The 17,946-nt window shown below is 45.8% G+C and overlaps 4 protein-coding genes across 4 annotated transcripts; 2 read left to right on the top strand and 2 right to left on the bottom strand.

Moving 5' to 3' along the window:
• Positions 1-111: 111 nt before the first annotated feature.
• On the bottom strand, positions 112-2,756 carry B0H65DRAFT_256926 (pH-response regulator protein palH/rim-21). Its single transcript, XM_062822563.1, has one exon. It carries the CDS (start codon positions 2,498-2,500, stop codon positions 236-238), a length of 2,265 nt encoding a protein of 754 aa, XP_062679309.1. The 5' UTR covers positions 2,501-2,756; the 3' UTR covers positions 112-235.
• A 32-nt stretch (positions 2,757-2,788) lies between these two features.
• B0H65DRAFT_444374 (uncharacterized protein) lies at positions 2,789-4,308 on the bottom strand (the record flags this gene model as incomplete). The annotated part of the gene is made up of 4 exons (XM_062825681.1): positions 2,789-3,261; positions 3,651-3,704; positions 3,889-3,967; positions 4,249-4,308. The coding sequence occupies 4 exons, from the start codon at positions 4,306-4,308 to the stop codon at positions 2,789-2,791; spliced, it is 666 nt and encodes a 221-aa protein (XP_062679308.1).
• A 7,378-nt stretch (positions 4,309-11,686) lies between these two features.
• B0H65DRAFT_510513 (uncharacterized protein) lies at positions 11,687-15,005 on the top strand (the record flags this gene model as incomplete). The annotated part of the gene is made up of 6 exons (XM_062828406.1): positions 11,687-11,714; positions 11,899-12,620; positions 12,666-13,071; positions 13,136-13,209; positions 13,268-14,878; positions 14,943-15,005. The coding sequence occupies 6 exons, from the start codon at positions 11,687-11,689 to the stop codon at positions 15,003-15,005; spliced, it is 2,904 nt and encodes a 967-aa protein (XP_062679307.1).
• A 1,235-nt stretch (positions 15,006-16,240) lies between these two features.
• On the top strand, positions 16,241-17,725 carry B0H65DRAFT_256769 (uncharacterized protein). The gene is made up of 2 exons (XM_062822562.1): positions 16,241-16,298; positions 16,393-17,725. Exon 2 carries the CDS (start codon positions 16,647-16,649, stop codon positions 17,454-17,456), a length of 810 nt encoding a protein of 269 aa, XP_062679306.1. The 5' UTR covers positions 16,241-16,298; positions 16,393-16,646; the 3' UTR covers positions 17,457-17,725.
• The last annotated feature ends 221 nt before the right edge of the window (positions 17,726-17,946 follow it).

The raw sequence follows: 17,946 nt of genomic DNA, 5'->3' as shown, positions 1-17,946 counted from the left end.
TCTCCCTGTGCCTCTTCCGCGGGCCCCGAATATCCCGAGGGTGATGGTGATGACAATGCATAAAAGCGTGATAGCTCACCCAAAACCTCCCAACCTGAACGCCCTTTTTTTGATCCTCGCTAGACGCCAAAACAGTGCAATAACAAGTGGTATCTCCTATAGAAAACTAACATAGAAACAATCCCAAAAAACGCCCATGGATACCTAGATGGAAACGCGCGCCAACCCGCCCGTGTCAAGGAGACGGTGTCGTTGTCGAGTTGCTTCTCGCCGGTTGCTTACCCAGAGCAACTGACGACGGTGACTGCGGCTGCGATGGTGCTCTGGTTGAGTCCTGTCGCCGTGGAGCTGGTATCACCGTCACAGGCAGGTGGTTATACCGGTTGTTGGTAAAAGAACCCTGAGTGACGATTGGACTGAGCCGTGGCCGTGACAATTGCGCTGTGCTCATGGCGCTGCTTGCCGCTCGTGGTGGAGGAGAAAACGTAGTTTGTGTCGGGGTATGGGTCACCTCTACCGCAGTCACCGTTCCCGAAGCGTTGCTATTCCGGCTTTCTTCCCTGACCGTCCCCTCCCTTGATGAGAGATTGAGCTCTTCGTCCTCACGAAGCTGGGCGAGTGCGGCGCCGCTGCGCGGCGGCGCAGGGATAACGGTTACAGGCAAGTTGTTGGTATCCAGCGTCGGCCGGAACTTCTCGCGTAGCTTCTCTGCCTGGGTTGCTGCGAACTCGTCGACTCTAGCGCGGAGGTCCCAGCGAGAATTCTCGTCGCGCTGCATCTTACTGCCTCGTGGCTCCGAACGCGTCACGAAATCCCGGCTCGAAATCGCTGGGGCAAGTGCGTGCCACCTGTTTCCTGCCGATGGCGTTTCTACCCCCACGTGGGAGTTTTGTGTTGAGCGGGCATCCTGAGTAGGCGCTGAGCCGGGACTTGTGCTCCCATAGTCTCTATGTCGACTGGAACCACGACTCTCGCTTCCCGACAAACGCCCCATATTGTGTGCCGGTAGTGGCGTCCCATACGATGTCGGTTCTGTCATGGTATTGTACCTGACAGCGTATATGGTACTCGCGGCACTAGTAGTGTCCGTCCGGCTCACTGGTGTGGCTGCCGGAGTTGGTCGTGCGGGCCATAACGGCGGTGGTAAGAACCGTGGGATCTCGTCGTCGTTTGTAGTATCCGCCACCGGCGAACTTCCCTGCTTGGGCTCGGTTTTGGAGCTGGGCTCGCTCCGGTGCTTTAATGTCAAGTTGCTAATCTTCGGCCAAACACCGAACCTCCACAGGCTTGATCCGCCATCTTTTCCACCTCCACCACTTTCCGTATCTTGCGAATCTGAACCGCCCGAACCCTTTCTCCTCCTCTTTGGCCAGGCATGTTCCGACTGTGATGCCTCGAGCATCTCGTCCCCATCGAAGACTTCTCTTCCCAATATTCCATCCTTCTTTTCTTCCCTTTCCAATGCTTCGATTCTCTCTACCCATTCCCAGACAATGACACTAGCTGCAGCAGCCCCCACCCATCTGACGTAGTCTCCCCAGCCCGCAAAATCAGGCTTCGAAATATCGAGGATGAAGAACACAACAGGAACGAGGATGGAGACCACGGACAGGGCAGCCACGAGGATCATGTTCTTCATCAAGGGGTGGTAAAACGCGTACCGCTTCTTCATAACCGAGTAGTATAACACCCAAGCAGCATAGAGAACTCCGAGGGCGAGGGCGAACAGGTAACTGAGAGCCGGCACAGCCTCGGTGAACTTGGGCCGTGTAAGGTCGGAGCCACCATACTTGAAGCTGTTGAGTGATTGGAAAATGACGTCTAACGTGATGAGCGCAAAAGCCGTCCATTTGATAATCACCTTTTCTCTCTGACGCGGGAAAAGACGAATCAGAGTTTGCGCTTGGGCGAGCCATAGAAACGTGTCGGATATGATGCGGATGATTTTGAGTTCGGCCCCACCAAGGACATCTTCTTGTAGTTGTGTGGCGTTCTGGACCCCCCAGGAATACTGTTGTTCGGCGACGCGAAACGTAGCTGCGTTGGCGATGGTCAGTGAGATGGCGACCGAGAGGGCTGCAACTTTCTGCAACCAAGGACGTCCGCCGATACTGGTGCCGCCGCCGCCGTTTGTGAACCCCTTGCGTCCCAGAACAACCACTCCGCCATCGAGAAATGACCTCGGTGTGATGAAGAGCATGATAACCAAGGTATATGCGATAATTGTCGTCGCCGCAAGAGCGTAGCATTGCGGAAATGTCGACGCATAGAACGGATCACGCCAGTCCGAAAAGTGGGAGTCGTCATCTGCTTTCAGTCCCATGCTGCCACTTCCAGTCCTCCCTACGCCTCCACCAGAAGCAATGATATTGGGAACGGAACGAAGAGCGAGGCCACAGGATGGCGGTTTGAAGGCGGCCGGAGCGCTAAGCGTAATGATCTCGCCATTCGGGAGTTGGAGAATGCCTCCTTCGGGGAGGTTGAAAGAAGCGCAGTTCATGCTGGATCGGTCACTAGTGACGGCAAAAGACCGCTGGGAATGCGCTTTGGCAATCCTTCTGCCTCTTGCTATCTATGCCTCAATCGCCATGAAGTATGTTCTCTCCGGTGTCGCATCTGACGCGCGCGCGGCGCCGTAATCGTGGTTGTCGTCGAGGCTTGTTGTTCGCAGTCGTCGGGATTGATGTCGCGAATGTGGCCCTATTGCCGAAATCCAGTTGGCGTCCTTCAAGGTGTCGTTCAATTGCCCTCACAAATGCCCCTCTCCGATCTCCCCCGCTTTATTTTCTTAGTTCGGATAGTTCGCGATCACTTTCCCAACATGTAATGCGATCGCTATTCGCGACAAGTATGATGTCGTGATAGCGAAGTAGGGCGCGAAGGTGTTACTGAAGGCCCTGAGCTTTCCAGAGGCTGGGCGCCGAGAAATCGTGATCGTAGGTGGCCTGGACTGCCAGAAAATAGGGATCGAGGCGCTGGAAATCAATTCTGGCGCTGAAGGTTGACGTTCGTATGCTGCTCGGCCGGATGTGCGAACAGGAGGTTGTCGAGGTGAGCGTTTCCGGTCAGGATACGAAAGATTGGTGGTGTCGTCTGCAGTGCCTCGACAGCGATTGGAGCTCTGTGGTTCTCTTCGCTTCGCATTCAATGAGGAACGGGGAATTGCGGTTGGAATGGCACCTTCTTCAGGATGTAGGCGCAGAATGTAGCCCTCCAACGCTCCGTCCTGTAAAGCGGGGATACCGATACCGTGCTCCAAACCTGGATGCACTGTCCATCTCGGCTCACTCTTGCAGGGAAGCGCCGCAGAGTGTTCCCAAATCAGTGGATGGGGCCGCCACTAGGAAGGTGAACTAACCTAGAATGTATCAAGTGAGAGCTTGAACGGAATCCGCAACTCACTGGAGCCGGCATCGTGAGTCCCGTGCTTCACCTTTGTCAGGCTGTGGATTTGTCTACTATGTATGACGCCCTCGGAGTGGATGTGATCTCATGTCCTGGATACACTATTCACTATTCAACTCGGAACTCAAAGAGGCATGTTTTGACAGAACGTGCGATCTGCTGTCGAGAAGTGAGGTACAGTAGTAGAGTGTGAGTGTTCCAGATCTAGACTAGTTCCCGGCCGGAGGTTGTCTCCTTAACTTTACCTTCGGAATCAATGCACACGTAGACCCATTTCAATGCGCACGTAGGGCCCCCCACTTTTTAGGGTGTATAGCCAATCTCTGGCTCCCAACCGCGCCCGTCAACCTCACCACATCGCCAGTCAAAGTATATTCGCGAGCGCGCCCTCTTTCGTGCTTCAATTGAAGCTATCGCCATCTCCGTCGCTATCGTTGTCGCTATCGTTGTCGCTACTATCGTCATCGCTATCTCTACAACTACCACTATCACTCTCAACGGGATCGTTATTGCGTTGTTTGCGACTTCCCCGTGATCCGCCGCGACGCTTTCGCTTCTTAGTCTATTGGTCTTCAGATGGATCGTAGACCTGCTCTCCCTTGTCCAGTTTGTCGAGAACGCATCCTATTTATCCAATTCTTCGTCAAGATGGCAACAAACGGCAACACCAATACCAATTTGAACAACTCTGATAACCTTATAGTACCTTAGCCAATTAACTAGATTGGAGACTCTAAATGACTTCAATTCGCGGCTAATACAAATATATTGAACACCCCCAAAAAGTAGGGGGGTCTACGTGCGCATTGAAATGGGTCTACGTGTGCATTGATTTCGCTTTACCTTGGTCTTCCACACCTTGTCTAGTGCAGAGTCACTACTGGTGGTCGAGGTACGGAACATGCCGAAACCTCAGACTTGCCACGATTTGTCAACGCTGGAACAAAATGCAATGATCAGTTGTCGTGATGGATGTGAGGACAGTTGGAGTACCGCTTCTTTCTTTCTGTCCGTTGAGTGCCTCTAAACACTGCAGCACCTGTACTTTCTAGGCCGATCGATGTGAAGGTGTTGAAGAGAATCAAACTGAAGAGCTCAGTCCTCCTCCTTTCTATTCTCGTCTTTAGCGACTCTGGTTCTTCACACTGTGTTTCTAATCGGACTCGATCCGCGATCACGATTTGCGGGGCGGATCCAGACCCGTCAACAAGACACACACACACGAGCTCACACCATGCGAACAAGCACACCTTTGTCAAACTCAACACACTCACATGAACCATGTGGGAAGGCTTTAGAAACAGCTTGCATTTCTACCCCGCTCCCGGGAGAGATCAGCTTTCTGGACCTTCCACTTGTGCCCAAGGTGGAACCGCTGGCAGCGAGATGCTGGCAAGGAACGATGATCATCAGATACGCTTTCACAGAACTGTAGAAGGAGCCACGGTATTTCAGTCATTGGGTCTCACTCTAGATGACTGTACAATATCCCTCTATTTTCCTGAGGTTGTTTTCGTTCCTCGACCGACCACACACAACGCACGTACTGTCACATGGCTCGACCTTGGTGTTGGGATATATCTGCCGCTCTGATATGTGAACACTGGAATACCTATAGACCGAACAAGACCCCAATTAAAGTCGAAGATCAGAAGAAAAGAAAACTTTCATCTCATCCAGCTGCCAAGCGCCGTTGAGACTTTGGGGCATGATTGCTTGGCGAAGGCTTGTCCCTCGTGGGAGAAGGGTTTTGGCATCCGTCCGGCCAGTCACCATCAGGCCGGAATGTTCGGGGCCACGGGGTTGAAGCTAGCGCACCGTCCCGGCGGGAACAAGGTTGCAAGCTGCCAGTCAGTCGGCACCAAAATGCCGATTCTTCTCAAAGTCAGGGCCAAGGAACAAGCCAGGCCGTTGCGGGCAGAGGTCGTTGGGATAACTAACCTGACGTCAAAGTGTAGAAAGGCCGCTTAGGGCTTTTCTGTCATGCCTGATGATATTGCGGTTCAAGCATGGTGAAATCCATCAAGTCCTGAAAGTAAAGAGCTGATATAGGTGATTCTCCCGTTTGACGCAGAGGTCTAAATTCCACGGGAATAAATGAAGGGCCTAAGCTTTGCCAGGTGTGGAGGACTGCTGCTGATAGAGGCATCACCCATCCACGTTGGGTAGATTGTTTTGTTCTGCAACTAGAGATATCAAAGTTATTGAAGCTATCCGAATCATCTTGCGGGGCAGATTGCCAGCTGGCCCAGCCTATGGCTAAGGGCAATCAATGAGCTTCAGGATGGATATCAGAGCATGAATGAGGTGGAAAAGGGACCGGAGGCTAGAATAAATTTACCCACAGGCATTCTGATGATCCATCCCTCTAACCATTCTTTCTCCTTTTTCTCATTGCTAAGGTTTCTGCCGGTATTTGTGTCGGGCCTATAACTAGGTCAGGGAGTCAGGCTAGGATAACACTGATTTGCCCATGGCTGATGGGAGCGACCTAAAAAAATAAAAAATAAAAACCTATAGCACATGGAGGGTATGAGCACCAGTAGAGACGGGATATCAATAGAAATAATGAAGCATTCGAGACTTCATCCGCGAGGGATTTCATGTGAAAGAAGATTCTCAGTGGGGATGGTAGCGAGACGTACCTGATCTTGGTTGGCGTCCCGGCCACGATGTTTGGGAGTTGGGAGCTTGGGACGTCAGACGGGACCGAAGAGGGACCCAGTCCGATGGAACCCCACGAGTGGAGGGCAACCTTATTTGAACCGGGAAGCCCCTGGCGGAAAAGGCGCTGTTTCAGGTCCAAGTCCCCACGGCAGCGACTCCAGGCCTCCCAGCTGTCCGTGCTGCGCTGCAGCCTGCGTGTCGGGCCGCAAAGGCTAGCTGGCTAGACTCAAAATGCTCCCTGGCTAGACTAAGCTCACTTTTATCGCTGAATAAGCCTAGCCGCCTAGCCCAGCCCGCGCCAGCACACCGCGTACAACTGAGGCCACATAATTGATACCCGCGCATCACCAAATCTACGTCGTTAGCGTCATTTTTTTATATAAAGTTATTTAAAATTATCAATCCAATCAATTATCTATTACGGAGGGTATTAATATTATAATTATTAGTAATACTACTATCCTCTATATTAACTCTTATTACTATATATACTACACTTACTATATTTATTACTTAGAATATACGTACCCACTTAGCCGGGGAAGTTGTCCTTCAAAGGTGTCCCCGCTCCTTTTAATACCCCCTATATAAATGCTACCTAGAGTACTAAGAAAGCGGTTAAAAATTTACCCTCCTACTCAAATCCCCTAACGCTCATCTTTCACTCCGTATAAGTATTAAAAGTAGTACTATAATTATAAGGGTCTAATTATATTATATTATTAATATAACGTAACTTTATAAATTATATTACAATTAATTAGAGAGAAGAAGAGTAAAGTTTAAGTCTTTAAGAAGCACCTAAATAATAATAGAATTAATTAATTTAGTACAATAATTTATAGTACGAATTATAAGAGCCTCCTTTACTTCCAACCGTATAAGTATATAACCTCTTAATTTAACCGTATTTAATACCTAATCCCTATATTAATTCTAATAACTGCCTAAATTAAGGATTGGAGATTTTAACGGCCGCTTAGTAAATACTAATACTCTATAATTAAATTAGTTAGAATTAATAAGCTAAATTAACAGCTATTACTAAATTTAAAGATAGGAAAATAGGGAGGGCGCTAATCGTTAAGAGGGAATTAGGAGGTAAAAAGGCGAGGGCAAAGGAATTAGAATTACTTACAGGGGTATTAAAGAAGGCGTTGATATAAATTAAACTATAGTTTCTATAATTTAAATCTTCTTACATAATTTAATTTATTTAAATCCTTCTTCTTTTAATACAAAATTATTTCTAATAAATTAGCATCCTCCTTCCTCTCTAAATATTTTGTTATATTATCCGGCAAGGAGGTTCGTTATAAAAAAGTATACAGCGGTTATTATACTAATTATAATTAATAAGCGCAATTATAATAAACGCGGCGGCTTAGGGTTGAAATTAAATAAGTTAAGCAGGTAATATTTAATTATTTTCAAATTCGCGTAGCTTATAAACTTCCGGGTTTATAAAATCTCGCCCTAATATTTTATATATATAATTTATAAAATTTAAATCGGAGATAGCCGCTTTTCGTCAGCGGTTAAATAAAGTAATAAGGTTTTAAATTATATAAATACGATATTTAATTTCTATTATCGAACTGCCTAATTATTAGTACGTATTAATATCCTTTATAATAAGTATTAACAAGAGATTTATTTATGATAAGTATAGTATAAAATATTTATAAAGTAGTTTATACTACGTAGTAAATTCTTTCTTACAATTGAAATTTATATTTTAATATAGATTTCTAAATTAATCGTCATATATAGTAGTATTAGTATTATATAAATTTAAGGGTATATAGTACCACTTATATAAAAAGAAAGGAAATTAATTAATTAAACTTTTAAAAAATCATATGTTTACATACTTTTAATATTAAATTATCGAATATTCCTACCCTTTTATATTTATATAAAACTATTTATTTCGCTATAATATATTTAGATTTAAATTCCTATTTTTAAAAGCGGTAGGTAAATTATATATACTTGTACAATTAATCTAAAAAAGAGAAACTGTTCTTAAAGAAGCATTTAATAATTTTATATATAAATTCGATTCAATTAATTACTTTAATACTAAACTTTCTATATTTTAAAACAGCGTAATTATTAAATTCGTTGATTTATAGGAGGTAATATTTAAGAAGGTAAACGAAGAGAGCTATAATAAGACGAGAGAGGTTATTAATTAGTTTAGCAATAAAAAAAAAGGGTAAGCGAAAAAAATATATTATTTATTATAGAAAGGAGGGAGGGGGAGGTTTAATACGTATAAATTTATTATTTAAATTTATAAATTATTAAATACTATACCCGTTTGAACTAGCCTTTATTATTAATATAAATTACTTACTTCTAAGCCTTTTAGAAACCTTTATATAAATTTCAGTAAAATCGACGAAAGGGGTTAAAAGTAAGCACTTTACGACTATATAGAATAATAACTTTAATTATTAATTCTTTAATTATTTTATAAATTCTTTACTTAGTATTAAATTATTAAATAAAGCGGTTAGTAGTAGCAGTATTATTAACCTCTTTCAAGTTATTTTCCTTTAAGTTATTATTAGCATATTCATTATCGCTAATTTCATTATCGGCTTTATTATCGATAATTACCATAGGGCCTTTATACAATAGGGGATTAGGACCGTTATTACTTAAATTCCGGACTGTTAGCGGGAAATTTAAAAAATTAATATCGGGAGTAACATTATCACTACTATTACCCTTATTATTAAAAGGTAATTAAACCTACTTTTTTTTAATATAGTAATTTACATTCTTTCTAATATACTATATATAGAATTAGTATAATATTTTTAAGTAAATAATAATAGCGGCCTTCTTAAATCTTCTATCGAAATTAGGTAATAAGTACCATAGGGTTAGGAATTTTATAATCCTCTTAAAGCCTCTTTAAATAATTGAACTACTATTTAAAATCTTTTTATCTTTCTCCGTTCGAAAGATTGAAGCCGACGTTAAAGTTATAACTTAGTATATTAATACTAATAATATTAAGTAAGGGGAGGTTAAAGCAGTTAACCTATAAAGAAAAAAAGGGGTTAATTATTATTAATAAATAAAAGATCCTAAATAAAGGTATTAGAAGTAAATATTAAATATACATAGAAAATTCCAAATCCGAATAATTAAAGTTAATAAGGGTAATAATATAAGGGTAATATTTACTTTATACGTATTATTAATTAGTAAAATATAGGGATTTTTCTTTTATATTTTAATATATTAGTCGAAAGTCTAAAATATTCGTATTACACGTTCTCCGTTATATTTAATAAAATATTTAATACCGTAAAAATTCTTATATTATTTTAAGAAGTTGATAAATATTTTAATCGAAGAATAAGGATTATATTTTATACAGCGGATACGTTATTAAATATTTAATACTTCCTTTATTATAATAGGGATTCGAAGACTACGTAATTTTAATGTTAGATTATTACAATTAGTATATTAAATAATAACCGAATTTTCGTTTTTAGGATCTATAATACTATTTAAATAATAGGCAATTTAATAAGCGGTTATTCTAACAATATTAAACAACCTTTCAATAATAATATTAATAGCCTCTTTATAATTACAGCGAATTTATTATCGATAAATAGCATTACTAACGAAGTTAGCAATATTAAAGTTATAATTATAATTATTTTTAATTTCATTAATAAATTACTATTTACTTTACTTTACTTATAATATTATTTTTATATAATATAGGCAATTAAGGTATTTTAATATAATATTTCGAATATTTTACCCGGTACCGACTCTATAAGCGCGGCTATATATATAATAATAATCGATACAAACAACAACGGTTTCTTCTCCTTTCTTTCTACGTTTTATATTGACTCGTAATATAATTGTAAAACTTTATTATACGGCGTACTTTTATAATATATCGAACGTAATAACTTTCCTATTATAATTCGAAAAAGTAAATAGAAATTTCTATTTAATAATAGTATAATGTTTATTAGAGGACGGTAATTATAATAGCGAACACGACTTCGAAAGCTTATAATAGCGGGGACGGCGTATTGATAACGATTAAAGTTCGACGAGGGGAATTGTATTCTGTTTAGGAGTAATTATTCGAAACGAATTTAAAGGTATTTTAATTGGCAATTCTATTCAAACCCCGTTAGCGCTAATTATCTTAGTTAACTAGGCTAGTGACTTACTTAGGCAGGCGGGCGGGCGGGCGAGGAGGTATAGTAATACTACGAATTCGAAGATATTATATTAAATAATAATAAAGACGAAAGATAATTATTATAAACAATCGCCTAATATTAGGAGTAAGATATTGCGATAGCTTTATTTAATTATATAAGACTAACTATCGCTAATAGACAATACGATAGTAGCAGCGGTTGGGTAGCGATGTATACAGTGTGGTGTGCTGGCTGGGCTTACTTAGCGATAAAAGTGGGCTTAGTCTAGCCAGGGAGCATTTTGAGTCTAGCCAGCTAGCCTTTGCGGTGTCGGGCCCCCCTCTGTGCCTGCCCCGGCGCGGCGTGGCCCCAGCAACGGGAGTTATTTTGATTCTCACGCTGGTACACAGCCTTGTACTTTCCCAATTATCATCAACTTCTGCCTTTAGAAGTAAAGAGCGATATAGCAGGAGCCATAATAGATGTCATATATCGCCACCTCCTCATGAGGTGCCTAAATCTTCATCGTACGCCGCAACCGGTTTTTGCATCCAAAGCCTGGCTAATTTTACTCCTCAACCCCAACTATCCCGGTCAGGTTAGATCCCCGACCCATCGACACTTTTTATCTCGTTATCCTCTCCGCACAGCAGGGTACCTTACATCGATAGAGGAGCATCCGATTTTGTCCTAGTTTTCCAACAACAACGGGCAACTTGGAAATTGTCAATCCAACAACAACTTCACATCCATCATTCAATACTTCTTTCATCCCCGCCTCCTTTCATTCCACCAGGACCAGGACCCTCTTTTTACCGACCCGACCACCTGTGCGACACCCATTGTTGTTCGCTTTTCCGCATTTTCGCTTCTCGGTCAGGCTCGAGGCTGTCGCCTAGAGGTATCCGTCATCTTACTTGTTTCAGCAGTCACCCTTGTCCTTCATTTCTCGACACTCTATTCCATCCACTCGCTGGCTCTCCTTTTAGGAAACGATCCGTCGCATCGGTCTTGATACAAGCTGCGACATCATCAATCCAAGCTTGAAGCATCTGCTCCCATCCGTTCGACATCAAGCCATTGCGCAGAACCTACACATCGATTCTTTGTAGACTACTTGAGGAACCAGGTCCTAGCCGTGACAACATCCCGTGTATATCATTCAACAGCCTTGTGTGTTTGCAGGCGCTTGACGCGGACCGCGCGCCAGACTCGCCAGCCGTTAGACGTATAGGGCTACAAGGGCCAGCGTTAGAGATACTAGCTGCTTCATGACCGAACAAGACTGACGGTGTAACTGCCCAAGTCTCCCTGTCTCATATCGTGAGCCACCCGGGCCCAAGCCACTGTTGTGAGCTTGCCAAGAATCAACGTGCAACTATTGAAGGGGCGGTTACAGAGCCGCTTGCATCAACATGACAAGACCCGAGATTATTCGTGCCGGTATGCCCCGTTCTCTTCATCTCGCTCACACACACCCCCGTCCCCTGGGCTAGTCGCAAACTGGCCAGGCCCTGGCTTCTCGTGGCTGCAAGGGCCTCGCGTTTCTTCTCAGACCTACACTCTTCTTGGTTGCATACATACCTTATCCATCTTCTCTAGACACTAATTCTCCTATTCCCTCCAGACACGATCGACCTCCAAGGCCGCGGCGCGCACTCTACTCAAGCCTACCATAGCTCGACATATAACCACGGACCCCTGGCTCCGCACCAGGCTGAGACCCTTCGTGAAGTTGCAGCAGAGGCGGCTGAGGAAGCGATTCATAGCCCCCGAGTCTCTTGGTCCGGAGGCGAGGCTGGTGGCCTCCATCACTACGCACACGATCACGAAACCGGCGTTGGCCAGGCTCACGACAACCTACAAAATCAACTCTATAACGGCGGTGGAAACAACATGGCTTCGCGCTCGCACCAGGATGCCTTGGCCATTGCGCAGAATGGCGGGCATTCCGACATTGATGATGGGGACCTCGACGGCGATAACGAGATTGATGACGACGATGATGGAATGGACAAGATCTCCAGCTCGCCTTCGATAGAAGACGGTGGGTCCTCCTTTACTCTTCCACTCTTGCCGCCACACAGTTGCGACGGTCTTACCCTCCCACGAGGCTCACCCGAAAGTTCGTTGGCTTCGTCTCCAGTCAGCGACCCGAGGTCTTCTTCTCCGTACCTCAACCGTCCTGACTACTTATCTCCTGGTCGTGCGACCCAAGCCATAGGCGAGAGCTCCCCCAGCACCCTTCGTCGCCATCATCATCATGAGGGTAAGTATGGGAACTTCGACCTAACGGGTGGTCCGACCCCAGGAGCCGAAGCGTACGCCTTTTTAGAGGAGGAGATGCGTGTAAGCGACAAAGAGCCTACGACCGAGCCACGAGAAGAGGACTAGAACTCCCGCTGGTTGCTTTCGGAATACTCGTCTAGGCTGAATGGCAGCAAATTCAGCGCCGTTGCGTCAACGGAGAATACGTCAGGAGCGGCAGCAATTCGAACGTCAGTGAAAGGTTCAGGGTCGGAAAGCGACAGTCCTAGGTTGACGGTACCATACGAGTCCGACACAGATGATGATGGCGACTTTTCACGCGTTCACGATGCAGACTTCCTCGAATCGGGCTGGGGTGGAGAGTGCTTACAAGATACAGAGGACATCGATTTCGAGTTTGTTTACGCCCTCCACACCTTTGTCGCTACTGTCGAAGGGCAAGCCAACGCGACAAAAGGCGACACCATGGTTTTGCTCGACGACAGCAACAGCTACTGGTGGCTAGTGCGCGTCGTGAAAGACAGCAGCATCGGTATGTCTTCCCTGGGTGGTCAACGAGCTTCGGTTGAAATAGTCTAATCTGATCTGTTTTGTAGGCTACCTGCCCGCCGAACATATCGAGACGCCAACAGAGAGATTGGCACGTTTGAACAAACACCGAAACATTGACGTAGGACCAACCCTCTAGTGTCTTCGCAAACCAGAATCTATGTGCTAACAGTGCCTAGCTATCCGCCACTATGCTTGGGGATCAAGCTGACAAGCCTCGAAACGCCATAATGTCTGCGATGAAACGAACGAAGCGAAAGACCGTCCAGTTCGCTGCTCCTACATACGTTGATTACTCTGATATTGATTACTCTACGGAAGAAGAAGATCTAGACGCAGAATATTTCGGTCAGCAGCAACAGGCACAGAAAACGCAGCAGTCGAATGTTCAGCAAATAGAACCTGACACGGACCCCGAGGACGAGACAGCAAAGGTTGAACCTCTAAAGCCCAGGCCACTACAAACGAAAACGGGTGAAGACAGCGCAGGTCGATCTGGGATTCGAAACAGCGAAGAAATCTTCGAGTCGAAACCGAGCGAAGGACCTAAGAAGTCCAGCGACGGAAATGTCCGGGACTCCTTCTTCAAGGACGATGTTGAAACCAAGAAGATCACCCTTACTCCTAATCTTCTCCGCGACGATTCCGCCACGAGGACGTCCAGTGATTCAGTCCAGTCGAAGCAGCGTCCAAGCTTGGATAAGCTCGAGAAAGACAGCCCGACCAGCAAAGATGACAAGAAAAGGAAGGAGAAGGAGAACTCAAAGAAGCCTAGTGCAATTCGAAGCTTCTTCTCCCGAAAAGACAAGAGGAAAGGACAGGAAGATGATGAGACCCACGGAAAGTCGCCCCAGGATGCCGACGGCCACGAAAGGGAACATGAGGAGGACGAGCGGAATATTCTGTCATCGCCGGAGAGTGCACCAGCCCCGCAACGAAATCCAAGCAAGTTGCAAAAGTCACAACCCACCAACGCGAAGCCCATTGCTGGAATACTCAAGGATACCAGTATGGATGCGTCAAACTACATGTCTGCTGGAAGGATCAACAATGTCTCAAACACTCCTCCTTCTACAATGCGCCTGGTCGAACCGGAACCAAACGATATGACAGAAGGAAGCCCGCAAGAGCAAAGAGGGAATAGGGAACAGTCACCAGAATCTTCCAGGAAGCAAGAGAGCGTGGGTCAATCTCGGGATGCCGGGGCTCAGCAGCTTACCCAACCTCAACCCCGCTCAGAGATGGATTTCGATTCTGATGAAGATGACAACACGGGTCCTGCACAAGAGCTACCAGCAACAGCCCAAGAACCCCAGAGGCAGCAAGAGCGGTCTGCACCAGCTTCTCGCAACCCTTTCGCTACCGCACAGCCTGCGGCTTCTAGTGTGGCGCCGTCACATCAGCAGCACGCTGAGCGCTTGTCCGAGTCTCCTGTACATGTTTCACCTGTTCAAGCTGATCACCGGACTTCGCCGACACCTCCTCTGATGGCTGACTCATCCAGCCAAGAGGATCGATCCTCAGAACGACTTACGCCGTCACCGGAATTGGTTGAGCATGAAGATGATGGAGCGGATGATAAGGACATTGCTCCTCCTTCACCAGTTTCGGCTAGTACGCCCACCTGGAATGATGCCAGTCTTCGTGCCTTCTTCGACTCGGGATCTGAGATTCGGGATATGCTTGTTGTGGTCTATGACAAGTCGGATATTGAACCTGTTGGGCCAGATCACCCAATTGCCGGCTCCTTGTTCAAAGAGCAGAATGCCAAGTTGGCGGAAATCACGACGGTAAGTTTACATGTTCACCTGACCTTTTCAAGAGTGTGCCGTTTCTAATGTGACATTCATACAGCAACTTGACAATATGCTCGGTGACTGGCTGGCTCGCAAGCAGAGGTTGAGGGGCGCTGTTTGAACCTCTCATCCTGCTCTTGTTATTGTTCCTTAAAGACCCCGGCGAAGGCCGTCCTGCCTACCTTGAGCGTGACTGGAGAGGGACTCATGCTTTTACGACTCTGTATGCTCGATTCTTTCGCTCCCCTTTTCTCCCTTTCCTTTGTCATGTTGTCTATTTTCTTTCCACTTATAAACGGTGGGATTTCGAAATTGCTCAAGCTCGTTCGGCCAGGCGTCTGAGAGACGGCGTCAGGGAAGGGTTGATGGGTACGTCAGGTGGATATCATCTGTGTTCGATTAAAGGAAATGGGCGACATCTTGCAACAAGTGCCCAACCGGAAAAAAGTTTCAACCTCGGCGGGAGTTCAGAGGATCTGCGATTCCTTATATACCTTTCTCAGTATCATTATTACCATCGAATGTCAAAACTGACGCGAATTTCCTTTGTTCTGTACACCTTCTCTTCCTCCTTCTTCTTCTTTCGGTGATGGTTTGAGATGTTGTTGGATGGATGAAGCGCTTGTTATGCGTGATGGAGTTGAAAAGTAAACTCTGGCGGTGGATCATGAAGCAGGATTCTTCGTGAAATTCACAAGTCTGCATGACCAAGCCTTGGTGCTTTGTATCTACTAGTCCAAGTGATATATCCCCAACCTAGGTAGTTGAAGATTCCAATGGCTAATGGTAACCTATGCTCACAGCTCAAGAGGTCCTCGTGAGTGCACTCCAGCCGAGTTCCCAATGCTCTTTCTGATTTTTTTGCTTTTAGTTGGACTGTTAGTATCAAGTTATGACACAAATACCGAGTCGAGCCGAGTTGAGATTGAAGCTCCTTCCATCTCTTCTGCTTGCACTTTCCGTTTGCGCTTTCACCTCTTTTCCTTTTCCCTCCTTCCCTCCTCCGCTACTTCCCATCTCCTTCTGATTATGCGGTCCCCTTGAAACAACGCATGCCGTCATACGATTCGCCAGACGTTCAGTGAATCTTCGTCAGTTTGTTCCACTCATTCGCCTTTCCAACCTTATCATCACCTGCCCGTTCTCTCGAAGGTTTTGATCCCTATCTTGCGTATGACCTCGCCGCACTAGCCTCACAGTCACATCAGTTGAGCCGACAGGCTGGTTCCCACTCGGATTTCCTTTACAAACACACTTTGTACGGCGAAAGGCCACCGGTTACCAATTCTTCCGCTGCCCTATTCTTGTCGAATCTCGGATCCTGCGGCGACATACCACTCGGTGACGAATTATCTCCCTCCTCGGGATATTGACTGAGGGGAGTCAGGAACGGAAAGAAAGGACGTGTAGACAGGTGAGTATTCCTCCCATAGGCTTTCCCGTGCAGCTATGGTTGGATACCGGGAGCAATTACCCGAGAATACTAACCATTGGCAAAATGTCACCAGGAACTGATCGCATCACTCGCACCCCATTCGACTTCTGCATCACCCAGCCCTCAAATTCTGCCACAACCGAGTCTTCGTCGCCCTATAGTCTAATCTCCAGTTGAGGAAAAAAAAACCCTGACGAATTGGCAATCGCAATTGCCTGGACGCGAAGCTTGAACTCGATCCATTTGCCGTTACCCACTACCAGTTCATTCCCACGATCAGTCACACAACAACCAGCTCGAAACTCTCACCACGCAACACAGTCACCAATGGCAACTCCACGAGCTGCTAAGCCTCTGCAGTGGCTTGCCCTGTTCATCATGGTCTTAATAACGGCCTCTGCCGCTATAACACTCGACGACATCCAACCCATCACCTCCCTGTCAATCTCTCGCAACTGCCTGCTCACCTACAGAAGACCACTTCAAGGCTGCGACTCGGATGACTTCAACGGAAACAAGTGCTCAAGGAGTTGTGCGCAGGGCGTCCTCCGCATTGAGGATCTCCTCCAACTCTCTTGCCCTGACGACACCGCCCCGGCAAACTCGCTTCTCGCAATGGCATTGGGAGACCAGCTCCTCGACTTCTTGTGCCCGGACGAGCCTCAGACCATACCCACTTCTTTCACATCCGAGGGTACAACATTGACACTGTCCTCGGTTCAGCCAGAGATGACAACTACACCTAAGGCTTATCCAACACATACCATGAGAACATCGACAACCGAGAAGCCTGTCGAGTCAACAACGTCTGAAGGTCCTGCGCCCTCGGCGGGTGGAAAAGCGCCCAATGCCCCCGAACCGACCGTGACCTCAGAGTTGGAGTCTGTGTCTACGACCACACCAGTCTCAGCAACCTCAGAATCACCCCTAGGGACAACAAGTGATGCCGTGATCAGCACATCTTCAATCACAAGCTCGGTCCAGACCATTGTCGGAAATCCTCCTATTAGGGGCGGCGGCGGGAGCCCTTTTGACCTTCCTTTTGGTGTTATAAGTGGTCAGCAGAGGCTCTCCATGTCGGGATTTAGAGCTGCCTTTAACACTCTGTTCCTTGGGGCGTTGTATCTATTGTTGTAGATAAGGGCCGCGAGTTATGGGAATGATGGTATCGGTTGGGATTTCAGTTGAGGATGTGAAGCATTAGGTGTTATCTGCAATGATGATAATGTGTAATGTTGACCACGTTGTGTAGTCTTTACGGTTATGCGATGTAAGCGGAATGTACCAAGTGAAGCATGGCGAGAACAAGAAGATGGTCTTTCTACTCTATCCTTTGAAGGAAGAAGAATGTATTCGTTGGAGGAAGGTATCGAAAAGTAGCATATGCCGCCTTTTACACACAATGGAGATTTTGCGGTAGAGTATAGCACGATCGCTCAACATTAGGTAAGTACTTGAAACAAAGGAAGAAAATCAACGGTAGCTTTTGTGAGGTTGATGTGCTTGTCTTGTGGACTACGACTTGGTAGCGTAGTCAAGCGATACATGGTATACAATATAATGCTGGTTTGTTTGTTAGCTTGGTACTCCTGGTATACTGGACGAGATCTATCCAGAATTGTCCCAA

This window comes from Neurospora tetraspora, assembly GCF_033439725.1.
Source record: "Neurospora tetraspora strain CBS 560.94 chromosome Unknown B0H65scaffold_6, whole genome shotgun sequence".
Classification (NCBI taxonomy): domain Eukaryota; kingdom Fungi; phylum Ascomycota; class Sordariomycetes; order Sordariales; family Sordariaceae; genus Neurospora; species Neurospora tetraspora.
This window is presented reverse-complemented; position numbering and strand designations above follow the sequence as displayed.

Excerpts from the sequence above, each read along its gene's own strand:
- B0H65DRAFT_256769 (XM_062822562.1), top strand. The coding sequence starts at position 16,647 with ATGGCAACTCCACGAGCTGCTAAGCCTCTGCAGTGGCTTGCCCTGTTC.
- B0H65DRAFT_256926 (XM_062822563.1), bottom strand. The coding sequence starts at position 2,500 with ATGAACTGCGCTTCTTTCAACCTCCCCGAAGGAGGCATTCTCCAACTC.